We start from the raw sequence: 16,006 nt of genomic DNA on the forward strand, positions 1-16,006 counted from the left end.
GTCTGCCATACGAGATAGTTCTAAGGGAAGATAAGAAAGAGGAACTTCAGTGTAACACTGTACTGCATGTACCTCAAGTCAGCACTAGGAAGGAGACTACACAACCCATCTGATAGATCCCTGAGTTGCTTCCAGGCTAGCCTGCTCCTGTGCCATCTGTAACCAGGACCCTGGACTGCGTTTGCCAAGTAAAGGTAAAGAAACTGCACCCTGTTGTGTCCTTGCCTCCTTCCTGCAACATCCTTAGCACTGCTACATCTCTGTGCCAAACACTGCACCCTCTTCCTAAACATTCCACTACACTGCCCTGGGACCAACAGCCCTACCTGTGGAGGACTACAACATCATTGCTGCACTACACCATCTGTCCCAGAGGATTTGCTTGCAGAGTCGGCTTAACACCTCCCTTGCCGAACACCACAGGTGGCGTCACGAATCACTTATAAACTTTATTCCCAACTCAACCCCTTTTACATGGATGCCCAGGGCCACGGACCGGGTCACCGCTTCTGTGACAATCCCCTCTGAGAGACCGGCCCGGTACCGAGTACCCCACAGCCCTGGGAGGGCGACCCACAAATATTAAGCCAGGGAGCAGATTTACAAATGCGATTGCAAGTACTTACTCCACTTGAGTGTTTGCGGTGAACATTAATCCTGTTGACACAGGGCCTTTGGTCCCTTACACCAGCACCTCAGAAATTCACACAGTGTGCACGCTAATCCGTTTATCTCCTTATTGGAATCATACCCTTCCATTATATAGACCTGTATATGGCTTCCCTCCATGCCAGCAACAGAATCTTCATTCTGTTCTTGGCTGCATTGGAGAAGGTGTTTTGGAGAGTCACTCTTGTTGTCATTTTGAGATTTTTGTATGCAGTTTGTTGTGAATACCTCTTCCTTCCCCTTTTTGGCATTCCTTTGTGTTGCTTTTCTGCCTCATTATTGTGCTCCCATCTCCCCTTTTTATTTTATCCTGTGTGCCTGTCATTTGATTGTTCCTTGGTTTTCCACTGTCTTACCAGCCAGTGTTACCCCTTTTACTCCTGCCCCCTTCCTACCTAGGGGGAGGGTGAGAACTGCATATGATTTCATTGCAGCACAGAGAGGTACAAAAACCAGGTATCTCCACCTACATGAATAACCCGAGGATTAGGGATTGACTAGTGCTTCCCTATATTAAGGACAGTATGGGATCCCTCTTCCTTGGCATTCCCATGATGACAGTGTGACACTAATAGGAGTTAGGGTTTAGGAAGTACAGCTCTCTATTATGTAGCTGCCTCTTTTTAAAGGGACCAAAAGTAATTGGACAAATATCTCAAAGATATTTAATCAATTACTATTCAATTATTTAATAAATTAATAATCAATTAATTTCCTCATTAATTGAATATTAATTAGTCAGGTGAAAAGTCTGGAATTGATTCCAGGTGTGACATTTGCATTAGTAAGCTGTTGATGTGAACCCACAACATGCAGTTAAGGGAGCTCTCAATGGAAGAGAAACAAACCATTATCAGGGTAAAAAAAACAAGCAATCCAGAGGACAGATCAAAGAAATATTAGGAGTGTCCAAATTAATAGTTTGGTACATTCTAGAAAAAGAAATGCACACTGGCGAGCTTGGGTCCTCAAAAAGGCCTGGATGTGCATGGAAGACAACATTGTTGGATGATTGCAGAATCCTTTACATGGTGTAGAAAACCCTTTTCAGAACATACACCCAAGTGAAGAACACTCTAGAGGAAGTAGATATTTCAGTATCTAAGTCTACCATAAAAAGACTTCATAATAGCAAATAAAGAAGGTTCATGACAAGGTACAAATCATTAATCCGCCTTAAAAATAGGTAGGCCAGAAAAACATTTAAAGAAGCCAGCTCAGTTCTAGAAAAGCATTTTTTGGACAGAAAAAAATCTAAGACAAACCTGTACCAGAATGATGGGAAGAAGAAAATATGGAGAAGGCTTAGAACGGCCCATGATCCAAAGCACACCACCACATCCTCTATAAACATGGTCGAGGCAGTGTGATGGCATGGGCATGCATGGCTTCCAAAGGCATTGGGTCACTAGTGTTTATTGATGATGTGACAGAAGACGTAAGCAGCCGGATGAATTCTGAAGTGAACAGGGCGATACTTTCTGCTCAGATTCAACCAAATGCAGCAAGGTTGATTGGACGGTGCTTCACACTACGGATGGACAATGGCCAAAAACATATTGTAAAAAAAACCCAGGACTTTAAAGAAAAAAAATGACATATTCTGCAATGGCTTAATCAATCACCATATCTCAACCCCATCAAGCAGCATTTCATATGCTTAAGATAAAACTTTTGGCAGAAATACCCACACACAAGCAACAACTGAAGTCAGCTTTAGCAAAGACCTGGCAAAGCATCACAAAGGAGGAAACCCAGCGTTTGGTGATGTCCATGGCTTCCAGACTTCAGGCAGTCATTGCCTGCAAAGTATTCTCTACAAACTATCAAAAATGAACATTATATTTATGGTAAATAGCCCAATTACGTTTGAGCCCCTGACATGAGGAGGCTTTGTAGAAAAAATGGTTGCAATTCCTAAACATTTCACAGAATATTTTTGTTCAATCCCTTTAATTGAATCTGAAAGTTTACACTTTAATTATATCTGAGTTGTTTCCATTTAAATTAAAAATAGTGGCATGCAGAGCCCAAATCACAAAGATTCAGTTACTGTCCAAACATTTCTGGACCTAGCTGTATTTTTCAGAATTTTTTTTAAAAAGAACTATCACGTTCAAACAATAAAATTCTATGATACTAGTTGAGATATTTTATTTTAAAGATTTCAGCTACTTTCCTCCTGATTCCCCAGCCCACACATGCTCTTTCTAGTGCATTATGTGTAATGCTCCGTGTATAACATTGCCTTTTAACTGCTTCCTTCAATAAATCTGGGTCTGTACTCTGCGTTATATCTGCTAGTCACAGCACGCACAAAACAAATTTCTAATCTCTGCAAGACCTTGTAACAGACTCCTTAACTTACCTAATTTATGAGAAAGACTTGGTCCATCAACAGTATTTCCCTGGTTTCCTATAGTGTTTTGGCTGTTTAGAGACCAAAGGCCTTTCCTTCTTGCATTAATATTGCAATGGGTCTCAGGAGCTTAAAATTATGTTGACTGCATTTATTAACTTCATTGATGAGTTTTGTATTGCTAATATGAATTTGAATGCAACACAAATGAATCTTTCCTTTTTGATGTTTCGATTTTTTTTCTTTTAATATATTTGTTATTTTGTATTATTTCTGAAAAATTTCATATAAATTACATTGACTACAATTTTGTGAATACTTTCTAGTTTAAGATGCAGAGTGTAATATACGTAGAAATAAAAACTGTATGAAAGAAGTAGACCATGAATTGACTCTTTCCGTAGTGACCTTACTCCAGTATTACACTGCTGGGCTCGACTGTTAAGCAAAGGGCAACATCAGATTCTTCACACTCAATATGTTCCATCTGTCACAGTTATTAGAAACACAATGATCAAGATTGTGCTCAGAGAATTGTGTCCTACAGTGAACATGCCATCTGAGCTTCTAACATGGTCCCCCTGAGGTTTTAACAGCCTTTAAGGAGAGTTCATAACATAAAGGGCAACACCTACCAGACACTCCACCATATGTGGTCCTGCTCTCTCTTCCGACTGCAGGCCATGGTGTTCCGTCTGCTTTGAGTCCCATCAGTCCTGAAACTGTATTAGTTGCAGTAACACCATCTGCATCACCTGCGAAACAGCATTTATGACCCATTAATATATCGTGGAAAATTATATTTTTCTCTTTCAGAAAGGTTTGTCAATGTCGCATGTTAACAAAATGAAAATGCCTGAGTTCTCCTATTTAGAGACAAATCAACAAAAATGTTCAGTTTAATTTTTCTACTTAATGTGCATTTTGTCCCAAAACTACAAAGCTGGTTATTATTATTATTATTATTATTATTATTAATAGTATAACTGTTACTAATAATTACATTTACACATAGAGACTCTGATTCATCATTTTTATTTTTCTTTAGGTCACTTTCCTTTTTGTATTGTGGTTTTAATTGTTATTTTTGGTCCCCAATGCATCAAAATGGTACATGCAATGTGGCGCCAAAAGTCACAAAAATGCACCAAATTTAATGCTAATAAATACATCACGAGGGTGTCTGGAAAGAAGTTGCCTCAAATATATCGACTTTTTAAAAAGTCGCATTTGACGAATAAGCCCACAAAGTTGAAAAAAAGATGAGCACATATAAAACAAACTTTAAAGAAGGCGGAAATAGAATAAATGAATTTGTGTACTGTTAGCGATGCGCTAGGCAGGGCAGCTTTCCAGGAGTGGACCCTCTGGACCGTGGCACCGTTAGGAGCAAGCCCAGGGGTTCGAATGCCACGGCAGCTGGTACCAAGAGGGGCGGCTCGGAATGGCCTGGAGCGAGACAGGACCGGAGTAGAACTGCAGGATCAAGACATGGGCAGGCAGGACAGAGCAGGAACACACAGGACTAGAGTAAGACTGCAGGGCAAGACACGGCAGGCAGGACGGAGCAGGAACACACAGGACTAGAGTAGGACTGCAGGGCAAGATACGGCAGGCTGGATAGAGCAGGAACACACAGGACCGGAGTAGGACTGCAGGGCAAGAGACGGCAGGCAGAACGGAGCAGGAACACACAGGACTGGAGTAGGACTGCAGGGCAAGGCACGGCAGGCAGGACGGAGCAGGAACACACAGGACTGGAGTAGGACTGCAGGGCAAGACATGGCAGGCTGGACGGAGCAGGTACACACGGGACCAGAGTAGGACTGCAGGGCACACAAGAAGGTATGAGAACTTGTTAGTGCATAGCACAGGGCAGGGGTACGGGAGCGTAGCGTGCAGATAGCACAAAGACGATCAGGCGCCTCCATTAAGGGAGGGCGGCCTGAAATACCTAAGGACCGGCCCCCATTGGTCCGGCGGTGCTACCGGGTCAGAGCGCCACCGTAGCATAAGGAGAGGTAAGGAGAGCCTACCGCGGCCTATGGCGCATGTGCAAGGCCTGCAGTGACGTCACAGGCCGCGGTCCGGTCAGAGGAGGACGCTGCTGCCGACGGGGGAAGGAGAGAGGCTGCGGCGCTGGCAGGTAAGTATGGAGGTGCGCGACGGGGGCCGTTGCTGTGGCCATGACATGTGCAAATAATAAAAAAAGAAATAAAACACACAGATAGACAAAAAACAGGCATCCAGGCAATAATGAATCAGAGTCAATATATCATCGCTGCCTTTTGTTCATAGTGTAGAGAAAGTCAAATTTTAAGTTTCAATTGTTTAAATACAATATATTGTACTTTATTATAAGAGACGCCCCAGGCTTAGACAACAGAAAATAGAAAAATAATATCCTACTAAACAGAGATGAGCAGAACATTTGAAAGTCAAATTAATCGGAATTGCTGCATTTTCCCCCCAAATTTGATTTTCAGAGACTAAATTTGTGAAAATCTTAGTATTGTAAAGCTTGCTAAGAAAATGCATGTGTGGGAGAGGAGAAAGAGGACCCCCTGGATCCCAATGACCATTGGTGGACACAGACAGAAGAGGGCCCCTGTGTAGAAATCATATATGGACCCTTTGTAGTCCAATAGCTCTTCATAATGTACAATTCCACCTGCTTTGGAGGTGGAATGGGCTCCTTACCTCTTGGGCCCCTGTGAGATCACATAGCTTGCCCCAATGATAATACACCCCTGTCACTGACCATGGGAGCTTACACTTTATAGGAGTGAGAAAGGATCCTGCTGACCATAAGAACTTACATTCTATAGGGAGAGAGAGCGAGACAGAAGACCGCTGATCATAAGTGCTTAAAGGTAAAGCATCATTGGTTTCTAAACTTCTTTTTCATGAAGGTGTCACTGAATAAAACTTCCCTTCCTGAAAGCAAACCTTAAACCTGTAGCACATCATATCTACTATAAAGGTGTTATTGTTGTTGTCGTCACCTAGGGAGCCCCTAAGTAGGTTCAAAGTAAAACAATGTACTGTACCATAGTTGGTATACATTGTCTTAGGAAAATGTAGATGGGTGGAAATGAGGAATCATTAATATTCTGCTTACTCAAGACTACTGGTAAATACATTGGTTCCCATATGTAGCATAAATGACAAACAATAAAGAAACTTATTTTCTGTCATAAATAAAATTTATTTGCTACTTTCTCTTTTCCCTTTAGCAATAATGATATAAAATTATTTGAACTTATTTAGCAAAGCAGCCTAAATTGGAGGTTAGACACTTCAAGATTGTCTAGGAGATTCTCGAAATGAAGGCCTCCATAAACATTTGATGACAATGGATCAGCAAACACTCGTTCATCGACAGCCCTAAACACATCACAGACTACATAGTCCAATATTGCCTTTTTATGATAACGCTAGTAGAGATGGGGAAATATAATTGCATGGAAAAGAATTCTACTCAAATTTTGCAAAAATACACATTCTGAATTTTTTGTAAATCGCTCCAAACAAATTAAGCAAAATGTCATCCAATATCTTGCTGAATAGTAGCAGGTGTTATGATTGAGTCACCGTAGGAGGCAAAAACAGAAATGCTAGCTAAGTCCAGAAAACCAGAGAGGTTGGCAGCTATCGGATTGCAGACCCCTGAACCTAACAACACAACTAGCAGTAGCCGTGGGGGGTTCCTACGATGCCCTAGACCCCTCGATCACAGCCGGAGAATTAAATAGCCTAAAGACAGAAAGGGAAATCTAAACTGCCCCAGAGCAGACCCCAAAGCAAAAGGCAGCCCCCCACATATAATGACGGTGAAGCAAGAAGAAAGAACACAACACAGACAGAAAGATAGACTGAGCAAAGACGGGGCCCAAGCTAACTAGCTAGGAAAGGACAGGAAGGCTGCTGTCTGCAATCCGTGAAAAACCTTATGAAAATAAGAGCCAACAGACTGACAGTGAAAAAGGCCATGAAGACGCTAGGCTTCAAAAAGACTATGTCAGTACTCAGGAATATTCTGAAGACAGAGCAACAGGCAAAAGAAGAATCAGCTCACCCCAGCAGAGAATGGCAGAATCCAGAAAAGCAAGGCAAACAAAAAACAAAACACAAATGCTAAAAGGCAAAGCAGAAAACTTAGCTTTAGAGGAGCAGGAATCAGACTGGTTTCCTAGAAGTCCACAGAGAAATCACCCGCAGGGCAGAAGGGCGTCGGCAGCCTTATATCCAGTCCATGACTCCACTCAGCCAGTCATCATCATTAGACTCAGGTGCCTGATAATCAGGCTCATTACCTTCCTTTACCAGAATAGGGAGTTCACCCGACCTCAGTGACGAAGGGGAAAATGAACTCACAACAGTACCTCCCCCTTGAGGAGGGGTCACCGAACCCTCAACCACGCCACCAGGGCGATCAGGGTGAGCCCGATGAAAGGCACGCACCAATCTTTTGGCATGAATATCAGAGGCAGAGACCCAGGAATTATCCTCCTGACCATAACCCTTCCACTTAACCAAATACTGGAGTCTCCGTCTAGCCAGACGGGAATCCAGTATTTTCTCTACCTCATATTCCATGTTACCTTCAACCAATACAGGGTCCGGAGGTGCCACCCCAGGAACAACTGGTTCAACAAACCTCTTCAACAAGGACTTATGGAACACATTATGGATTTTAAATGTGACAGGGAGAGCCAAATGAAAAGAGACCGGATTAATAATCTCCAAAATCTTGTAAGGTCCAATAAATTTAGGCTTAAACTTAGGAGAAGCCACCTTCATAGCAATATTTTTTGATGATAACCACACCATATCACCAATCTTAAACTGGGGACCAATGGTCCTATGTCGATTGGAAAACCGCTGGGCCTTTTCCTGGGAGAGAGATAACTTATCCACCACTTGGTCCCAGATTTGGTGCATTCTCTCCACCACAGTGTCAACACCTGGGCAGGCAGAAGGCTCCACCTGCCCTGAAGAAAATCGAGGATGAAACCCAAAGTTACAAAAAAAAGGTGACATCAAAGTGGCAGAACTAGCTCTATTATTTAAAGCAAATTCGGCCAAGGGCAAAAATGAAACCCAATCATCCTGATCAGCGGAAATAAAACATCTCAAATACGACTCCAAGGTCTGGTTTGTTCTCTCTGTCTGCCCATTGGTCTGAGGGTGAAAAGCAGAGGAGAAGGACAACTGAATTCCCAGCTTGGAACAGAAAGTCCTCCAAAATCTAGACACAAACTGAACTCCTCTGTCAGATACAATGTTCTCAGGAATCCCGTGCAAGCAAACCACCTGTTGCAAAAACAGGGGCACCAACTCAGAGGAAGACGGCAACTTAGGGAGTGGTACAAGATGAACCATCTTAGAGAACCTATCACAAATCACCCAAATAACAGTCATTCTTTGAGAGACCAGCATATCAGAGATGAAATCCATTGAAATATGGGTCCATGGCCTCCTGGGGACCGGCAAAGGCATCAACAACCCACTAGAGCGAGAACAAGATTTAGACCGGGAGCAAGTCCCACAGGACTGCACAAAATTCCTGACATCATGAGACAAGGTGGGCCACCAAAAAGAGTGACTCACCAGATCTCTATTACCAAAAATACCTGGATGACCAGCCAATGCAGAGCAATGAACTTCAGACATCACTCTCTTCTTCCACTGGTCAGGAACATACAACTTTCCACTGGGACAACGCTCAGGTTTGTCCTCCTGGAACTCTTGCAGAGCAAGTCTCAAATCAGGCGAGATGGCAGAAAGAACTACCCCTTCACCTAAGATGGTAGCAGGCTTGGTCACCACAGGAGAATCAGCAAAGAAGCTCCTAGAGAGGGCGTCTGCCTTGACATTCTTAGTTCCAGGAAGGAAAGAGACCACAAAATCAAAACGTGTAAAAAACAAGGCCCACCTAGCCTGTCTAGGGTTCAAGCGTTTAGCTGACTCTAGGTAAATCAAATTCTTGTGGTCAGTGAGGACCACAACTTGATGTTTAGCTCCCTCCAACCAATGTCTCCACTCCTCAAATGCCCATTTCATGGCCAACAGTTCCCGATTCCCCACATCATAGTTACGTTCAGATGGAGAGAACTTTCGGGAAAAGAAAGTACAGGGATTCATTTTAGATGTTACAGGATCCTTTTGGGACAAAACAGCTCCTGCACCAATCTCAGAAGCATCCACCTCTACCTGGAACGGGAGTGAGACATCAGGTTGCCGCAAAACCGGGGCGGAGGTAAATCTTTGCTTCAGCTCCTGAAAGGAAGCAACAGCCTCCGGAGACCAATTCAACACATCAGCACCCTTCTTAGTCAGATCAGTCAATGGCTTAGCAATACTAGAAAATTTTGCTATAAATTTCCGATAAAAATTAGCAAAACCCAAAAACTTCTGGAGGGCCTTCAAAGAAGTGGGCTGAACCCAATCATAAATGGCCTGCACCTTGGCCGAGTCCATTTCAATAGTTAATGGAGACAAAATAAATCCCAAAAATGAAATCCTCTGTACTCCAAAAAGGCATTTCGATCCTTTGACATACAGGGAATTCTCCCTCAAGAGCTGGAACACAGTCCGAATATGTTCCACATGAGAATCCCAATCCTTGGAGAAGATCAAAATATCATCCAGATAGATAATCAAAAATTTATCGACAAAGTCTCGGAAAATATCGTTCATGAAGCACTGGAAGACAGAAGGGGCATTAATTCGCCCAAAAGGCATCACCAGGTACTCAAAATGTCCCTCCGGAGTATTAAACGCCGTCTTCCATTCATCCCCCTGCTTATTGCGGATAAGATTATACGCCCCCTGAGGTCAAGCTTGGTAAACCAGCAAGCACCTCTAACTCTAGAGAATAGATCCGAAATCAGGGGTAACGGATACTGATATTTAATAGTAATTTTGTTGAGGGCACGATAATCAATACAAGGCCTTAAAGAACCATCCTTTTTGGCCACAAAAAAAAAAACGGCACCTAAGGGTGAAGAGGATGGTCTAATATGACCCTTCTCCAACGCCTCCTTAATATAGGACCGCATTGCCTCATGCTCGGGTACAGATAAATTGAAGAGCCGACCCTTGGGAAATTTACACCCCGGGCTCAGTTCAATTGCACAGTCATAACTCCTATGAGGAGGCAAGGACGCAGACTCATTCTCACTAACTACATCATAAAAGTCCGCCAAATAGTCAGGAACATCATGCGACTGAGGAGAGGTGGAAAAAACTGGAGCCTCACTACAGGCACACCGACAACCCCAACTCACCACAGACACAGATTTCCAATCCAAGACTGGATTATGAATTTGCAACCAGGGTAACCCCAGAACAACGGCATCATGCAGACCATGTAACACCAAAAATCTGCAATTTTCTTGATGGTCTGGGGCGACCCGCATGACCACCTGGGTCCAAAACTGAGGTTTATTTTTCGCCAAAGGAGTAGCATCAATCCCCCTCAAAGGGATAAGCGTCTGCAGAGGTGTCATAGGAATTCCACAACATTTAGCAAAATCCAAGTCCATTAGGTTTAGCGCTGCTCCCGAATCCACAAAAGCCTTGGCGGAAAATGTGGACAGGGAGCAGATCAGAGTAATTGCCAGAAGAAACTTAGGTTGAACACCACCAACAGAAAACGTGTGTGCAAAGCGTTTCTCTCGTTTAGGACAAACAGAAATAATATGCGAGGCATCTCCACAGAAAAAACACAGCTTATTATGCCTTCTGAACTCCTGATGCTGCGCCTTAGACAAAACTATATCACATTGCATAGGTTCAGACGTCTGTTCTACCGGTGGCAACACCTCTCGTGTAATCCTGCGTTCACGTAAACGCAGATCAACCTGAATGGCTATTGACATAGAATCGTCCAGACCAGAGGGAACAGGAAATCCAACCATAGTATCTTTTACGGCTTCTGACAAACCCTTCCGAAGGAGAGCAGCCAAGGCATTATCATTCCAGGTAGTAAGGACCGCCCACTTTTGGAACTTTTGACAGTACAACTCTGCAGAATCTCGACCCTGGTTCAATGCCAACAGGGTCTTTTCAGCCTGATCAATAGCATTAGGTTTGTCATACAACAACCCCAAGGCTTGAAATAATGCGTTCACATTAGTCAGAATAGGATCATCTGGTTTCAAAGAAAACGCCCAATCCTGGGGATCGCCACGCAGCAAGGAGATGACAATTTTAACCTGCTGCGCGGAGCTCCCTGACGAGTTAGGCTTCAAGGCAAAAAATAATTTACAATTATTTTTGAAACTCAAAAATTTAGATTGATCCCCAAAAAATACATCAGGTGTAGGGATCTTTGGTTCAACAGCATGCGAATGAGCAAGGTAGGCGGAAATTCCCCGCACTTCCGCAGCGAGCTGCTCCACACGATCAGATAATTGCTTTATCTCCATTGAGAGAAAAAAACAAATTCCCCCTACGGCCTCAGAGATATAGAGGAAAGAATATACACACTTTTTTTTTTTTTTTAACACAATTCTTTCCTGCTATTGAGTACCCTAGGATCTGCGGTATGGCGGGTGATTCTGTTATGATTGAGTCACTGTAGGAGGCAAAAACAGAAATGCTAGCTAAGTCCAGAAAACCAGAGAGGTTGGCAGCTATCGGATTGCAGACCCCTGAACCTATCAACACAACTAGCAGTAGCCGTGGGGGTTCCTACGATGCCCTAGACTCCTCGATCACAGCCGGAGAATTAAATAGCCTAAAGACAGAAAGGGAAATCTAAACTGCCCCAGAGCAGACCCCAAAGCAAAAGGCAGCCCCCCACATATAATGACGGTGAAGCAAGAAGAAAGAACACAACACAGACAGAAAGATAGACTGAGCAAAGACAGGGCCCAAGCTAACTAGATAGGAAAGGACAGGAAGGCTGCTGTCTGCAATCCGTGAAAAACCCTATGAAAATAAGAGCCAACAGACTGACAGTGAAAAAGGCCATGAAGACGCTAGGCTTCAAAAAGACTATGTGAGTACTCAGGAATATTCTGAAGACAGAGCAACAGGCAAAAGAAGAATCAGCTCACCCCAGCAGGGAATGGCAGAATCCAGAAAAGCAAGGCAAACAAAACACAAATGCTAAAAGGCAAAGCAGAAAACCTAGCTTTAGAGGAGCAGGAATCAGACTGGTTTCCTAGAAGTCCACAGAGAAATCACCCGCAGGGCAGAAGGGCGTCGGCAGCCTTATATCCAGTCCGTGACTCCACTCAGCCAGTCATCATCATTAGACTCAGGTGCCTGATAATCAGGCTCATTACCTTCCTTTACCAGAATAGGGAGTTCACCAGACCTCAGTGACGAAGGGGAAAATGAACTCACAACAAGCAGGCCAATACAAGGTTAAAGAAAAAACATCTCAACGCTCACCTTACAGGATGCTGCCCCTTTTATTCATGCCCGCTTCAAGCTGCATCTCTGGCCCGGTGTTCACTCTAAGCTGGGACTTTTGGCTGCGTGTATGCTCATGGCCAGAATTTGTGGCCTAGAATGGACACTGTGCTGGAGATGCCAGGCAACCAAGGTGCAGAGGACTGAAAAGCAGTTACAAAGCAGCAGGGAGAGCTGGAGAAATGAGTATTAGTATTTTTAAAAGTTTAAAAGGGAAAAATAACATTCGGTTAACCATTCACTGCTCCAGACCCCCCCCTGCGTCCTGACCACTGTATTGGTCTCTGCACCTCCGTCACACCGCATCTCCAGCCTAGTCTTCACTCTGCCCTTAGACCTCCAGCTGTAGGCAGGCCCTGGAAGACACTACACAGTGGCCTCAGGGGCCTGTTACTAGAAGTCCTGGCTTGGCATTCACCATTGTAGGACAGGATGGAAGACCATGAGCAGGCCCCACAAAGCCACTCAGAGGACAATGCAACATGACAGAAGCACAGATGACTAGACAGCAGTAGACAGCAGTGGGGGCAGATGCATGGGTGAGGGATGAGTATGAGTTTAGTTTATCAGTTGTTATGTTTTGGGGCCTGAAGTGACCCCAGGATATAGTAAAGAACATTCAATTTATGGAGAGTAATTTTGCTGAGAATAGTATTTCCATGGAAGATATGCTCAATTTGGTGAATTTGAATTTTGTCAGATATGCTCATTTCTAGCATGGAGTATTGGTCAAAGAAATTTCAAGATGCCCTACCAGTTTTTTAAAATATTATGAATAGTGCTGAGTGAGTATGCTCGTTGCCTGGGTTTTCCCGAGCATGCTCGGGTGATCGTCCAGTATTTGGATGTGCTGGGAGATTTAGTTTCTGTTGCTGCAGCTGCATGATTTTTGGCTACTTGACAGCCGGAATACATGTGGGAATTCCCTAACAAACAGGCAATCCCCACATGTATTCAGGCTGCCAAGCAGCCGCAATTCATGCAGCTGCGGAGACAGAAACTAAATCTCCAAGCATTTCCAAATACTCGGAGATCACCCGAGCATGCTTGGGGAAGCCCAAGCAACGAGTATACTTGCTTATCACTAGTTATCAGCACTCATTGGTAGACAGGTTTGTTTTACCATATCGTCTGATGTTCATTTATTATTGTCGAAATTCACCACTTCATTCAAATTTTCTCTAATGTGTAAGGGCTTTCTTTTGAGAGATTTCTCAGACACAAGAGTCAGCAAATTTCCCAAAGTTGCAAGATGCGGGAGACACAACTTGTGCAGCCGCACAGAGGTCTAAGAGGTAATGGAACCCTTTTCTACCTCCAAAGCAGGAGGAATTGTGCATTATTATGAGCTATTTGACTGTTAAGGTCCCAATATACTATTTTTGCACAGGGCCCCTCTACTATCTGGGTCTGCCAGTGATAGGGTGTGGAGAGACATGGAATGGAAGTGAAGGGGTGCAACATCAGATTGCGAGTGTGGCTATGCTGCAAAAATGTATGACATTGTTGGATGTTTGCCTTTAAGATATGGCAACTGGACACAATGCAAAATCTGTGAAAATGTCTTCAACTATCATTCATCATTTACAATAGTGATCTTCTAAAGTGGGATAAAGAGATCGGTAGAACCACCTAAAGCTCTAGAGCCTGATTGTGTACACAACCGCTATAGCTAGTATTATAATACTTCTATTCATAGCCCCCATACTCGTATGACAAAAGTGGGCTGAAGAATGATCATTAAAAAGTTGGATGAAAGTTAATCATACTCATATGACAAAAGTGGGCTGAAGAATGATCATTAAAAAGTTGGATGAAAGTTAATGTGTCAGCATTGAAAAAAGCATCAAAGACCACATCAGTCTTGTTAGATTTTACATCCAATGATGCAGACAATGCTTAATATTGACCGAAAAATTCCAACATTATTAGATCAATAACAATTGCCGGTTGGGAAAATTGAGCATTACACTGGAAATATGACATTTTGACCAACCGCATAAGGGCCTTTAGAGTCTTTTGCTTTAATTGTCTGATTTTGCGTTATTACTACAATTATAATTTATGTTTCTGAGAAAAAAACAGCAGCTAATAAACCTTTTCTCTATTTCCTTAATATTCCTATAAATTATAGAAACATATTTAATTATAATTATTATTATTTGCATTACTTTTATTCAATCATGTCTTCTGGGCTAATATTTCTGTAGCAAACGGTACTAACATAAATTCTCATTATCGCTTTATCAGACTGCCTTTGGACATGATACTTCATATATCCACTACGCAGTGTCAGAATTTTATTTTTTTTTACCTTCATGCGCAGCCATTGCAATCTGCACAACATCTGTGACGTTCGGGGTCAGCTTGGCAAAGAAGGGAATTTTGACAGCTTGTCTTACCCAGCGGCAGATGTTGCGCACCAGTTCTGGATCCTGTTCAAATAGGTCAGAAATGGAAAAGAAAAATTAGTAATTTGTCTAATCTAATGAAAACATGGAGCAATGAAGGAAAGAAAAGAAAATCATCAACAGAGCTATTCTTGTAAACCAGTTAAATCAATAATTTAACTGCACCCCTTGAAACAAGCAGTGCAGATGCATTGTATGCTTGTAATGTAATATAGTTCTTAAGAAATATCTAAATGAATACAAATGTAATTAACACAGGAGGAATAAATCAGGCTACACTGAGCAGCAAAAGGCAAGATTTACTGGAAATTATTTGTTAATAAATTCATTGCAGATGTTAATAAAATGCCATATACTGAGCTTCAATTGTATGTAGCAGGTCAGGAAAAATGTAAAAAAAATTGGAAAAAATTATAATTTTTTTAGTATAACATTAATAATTGACATATTAGTTACTGTATGCTTGCAATGCATAGCTTATTAAAGTAGGTGTGATTTAAAGAGAACTTGTCACTTGTTAAAAAAACTGAGTTAAATCCTTGATCACCCCTGATTCTACCACAATTTTCCATTTTGCACTACATCACTCCACTGCAGAGATATTCACATTTGTTGACCTTGAAAGGCACTATATGAAATCTCTTTTTAAAGACCAATTGGACATTTCATCACAGTTATCAATGGGAGGCGTGCTCTTTCCCCCCTTTATCCTATAGGCTATCAATCATACTGTCACGATCCATCCTTGGATCCATGGCAGATTGGATTCTCACATATAAACTTTTTTCCTTTCAGGCCATTGGGGGTTAATGTCAGTTTTTCCCCCGGTGACTGCTGGTGTAATTACATGGCTGTTGAATTTGCCTATGCAGGTGGTGACCGCTCCCAACTTCCTTCAAAGGGTCACGATGCATCAGCTGACTGTCGGGGTTAGAGTTCATTCTGCAGCTACCACATTGAGAAGGAGCTTGCTGGGAGTGATGGTGCCTCAGCTGTTCATGGTTTATCTGGTGTTGTGATCCTGCTGTGCGGCGCTTTACAGCAGAAAGCTTTGTGTTGTTTGTCTTTACCTTGTTTGTCATATCTTCCCATGGTGTTGTATTAGTGCAGTGGTGAGACCAGTGTCCGCACTTGCCAA

The 16,006-nt window shown here is 42.8% G+C and overlaps 1 protein-coding gene across 2 annotated transcripts in view; it reads right to left on the minus strand.

Moving 5' to 3' along the window:
• DPYD (dihydropyrimidine dehydrogenase) overlaps positions 1-16,006 on the minus strand; it is a 1,593,199-nt gene that overhangs the window by 409,008 nt on the left and 1,168,185 nt on the right. For both annotated transcript variants that reach the window (XM_073571402.1, XM_073571401.1), the window contains 2 exons: positions 14,772-14,892; positions 3,664-3,783 (listed from right to left, as the gene is read on the minus strand). In XM_073571402.1, coding sequence (XP_073427503.1) covers positions 3,664-3,783; positions 14,772-14,892 — 241 coding nt within the window. The remainder of the gene's footprint in view (positions 1-3,663; positions 3,784-14,771; positions 14,893-16,006) is intronic.

The sequence above is a fragment of the Dendrobates tinctorius genome, unplaced genomic scaffold, assembly GCF_039654945.1.
Source record: "Dendrobates tinctorius isolate UK_male_01 unplaced genomic scaffold, ASM3965494v1 ptg000029l, whole genome shotgun sequence".
NCBI lineage: Eukaryota > Metazoa > Chordata > Amphibia > Anura > Dendrobatidae > Dendrobates > Dendrobates tinctorius.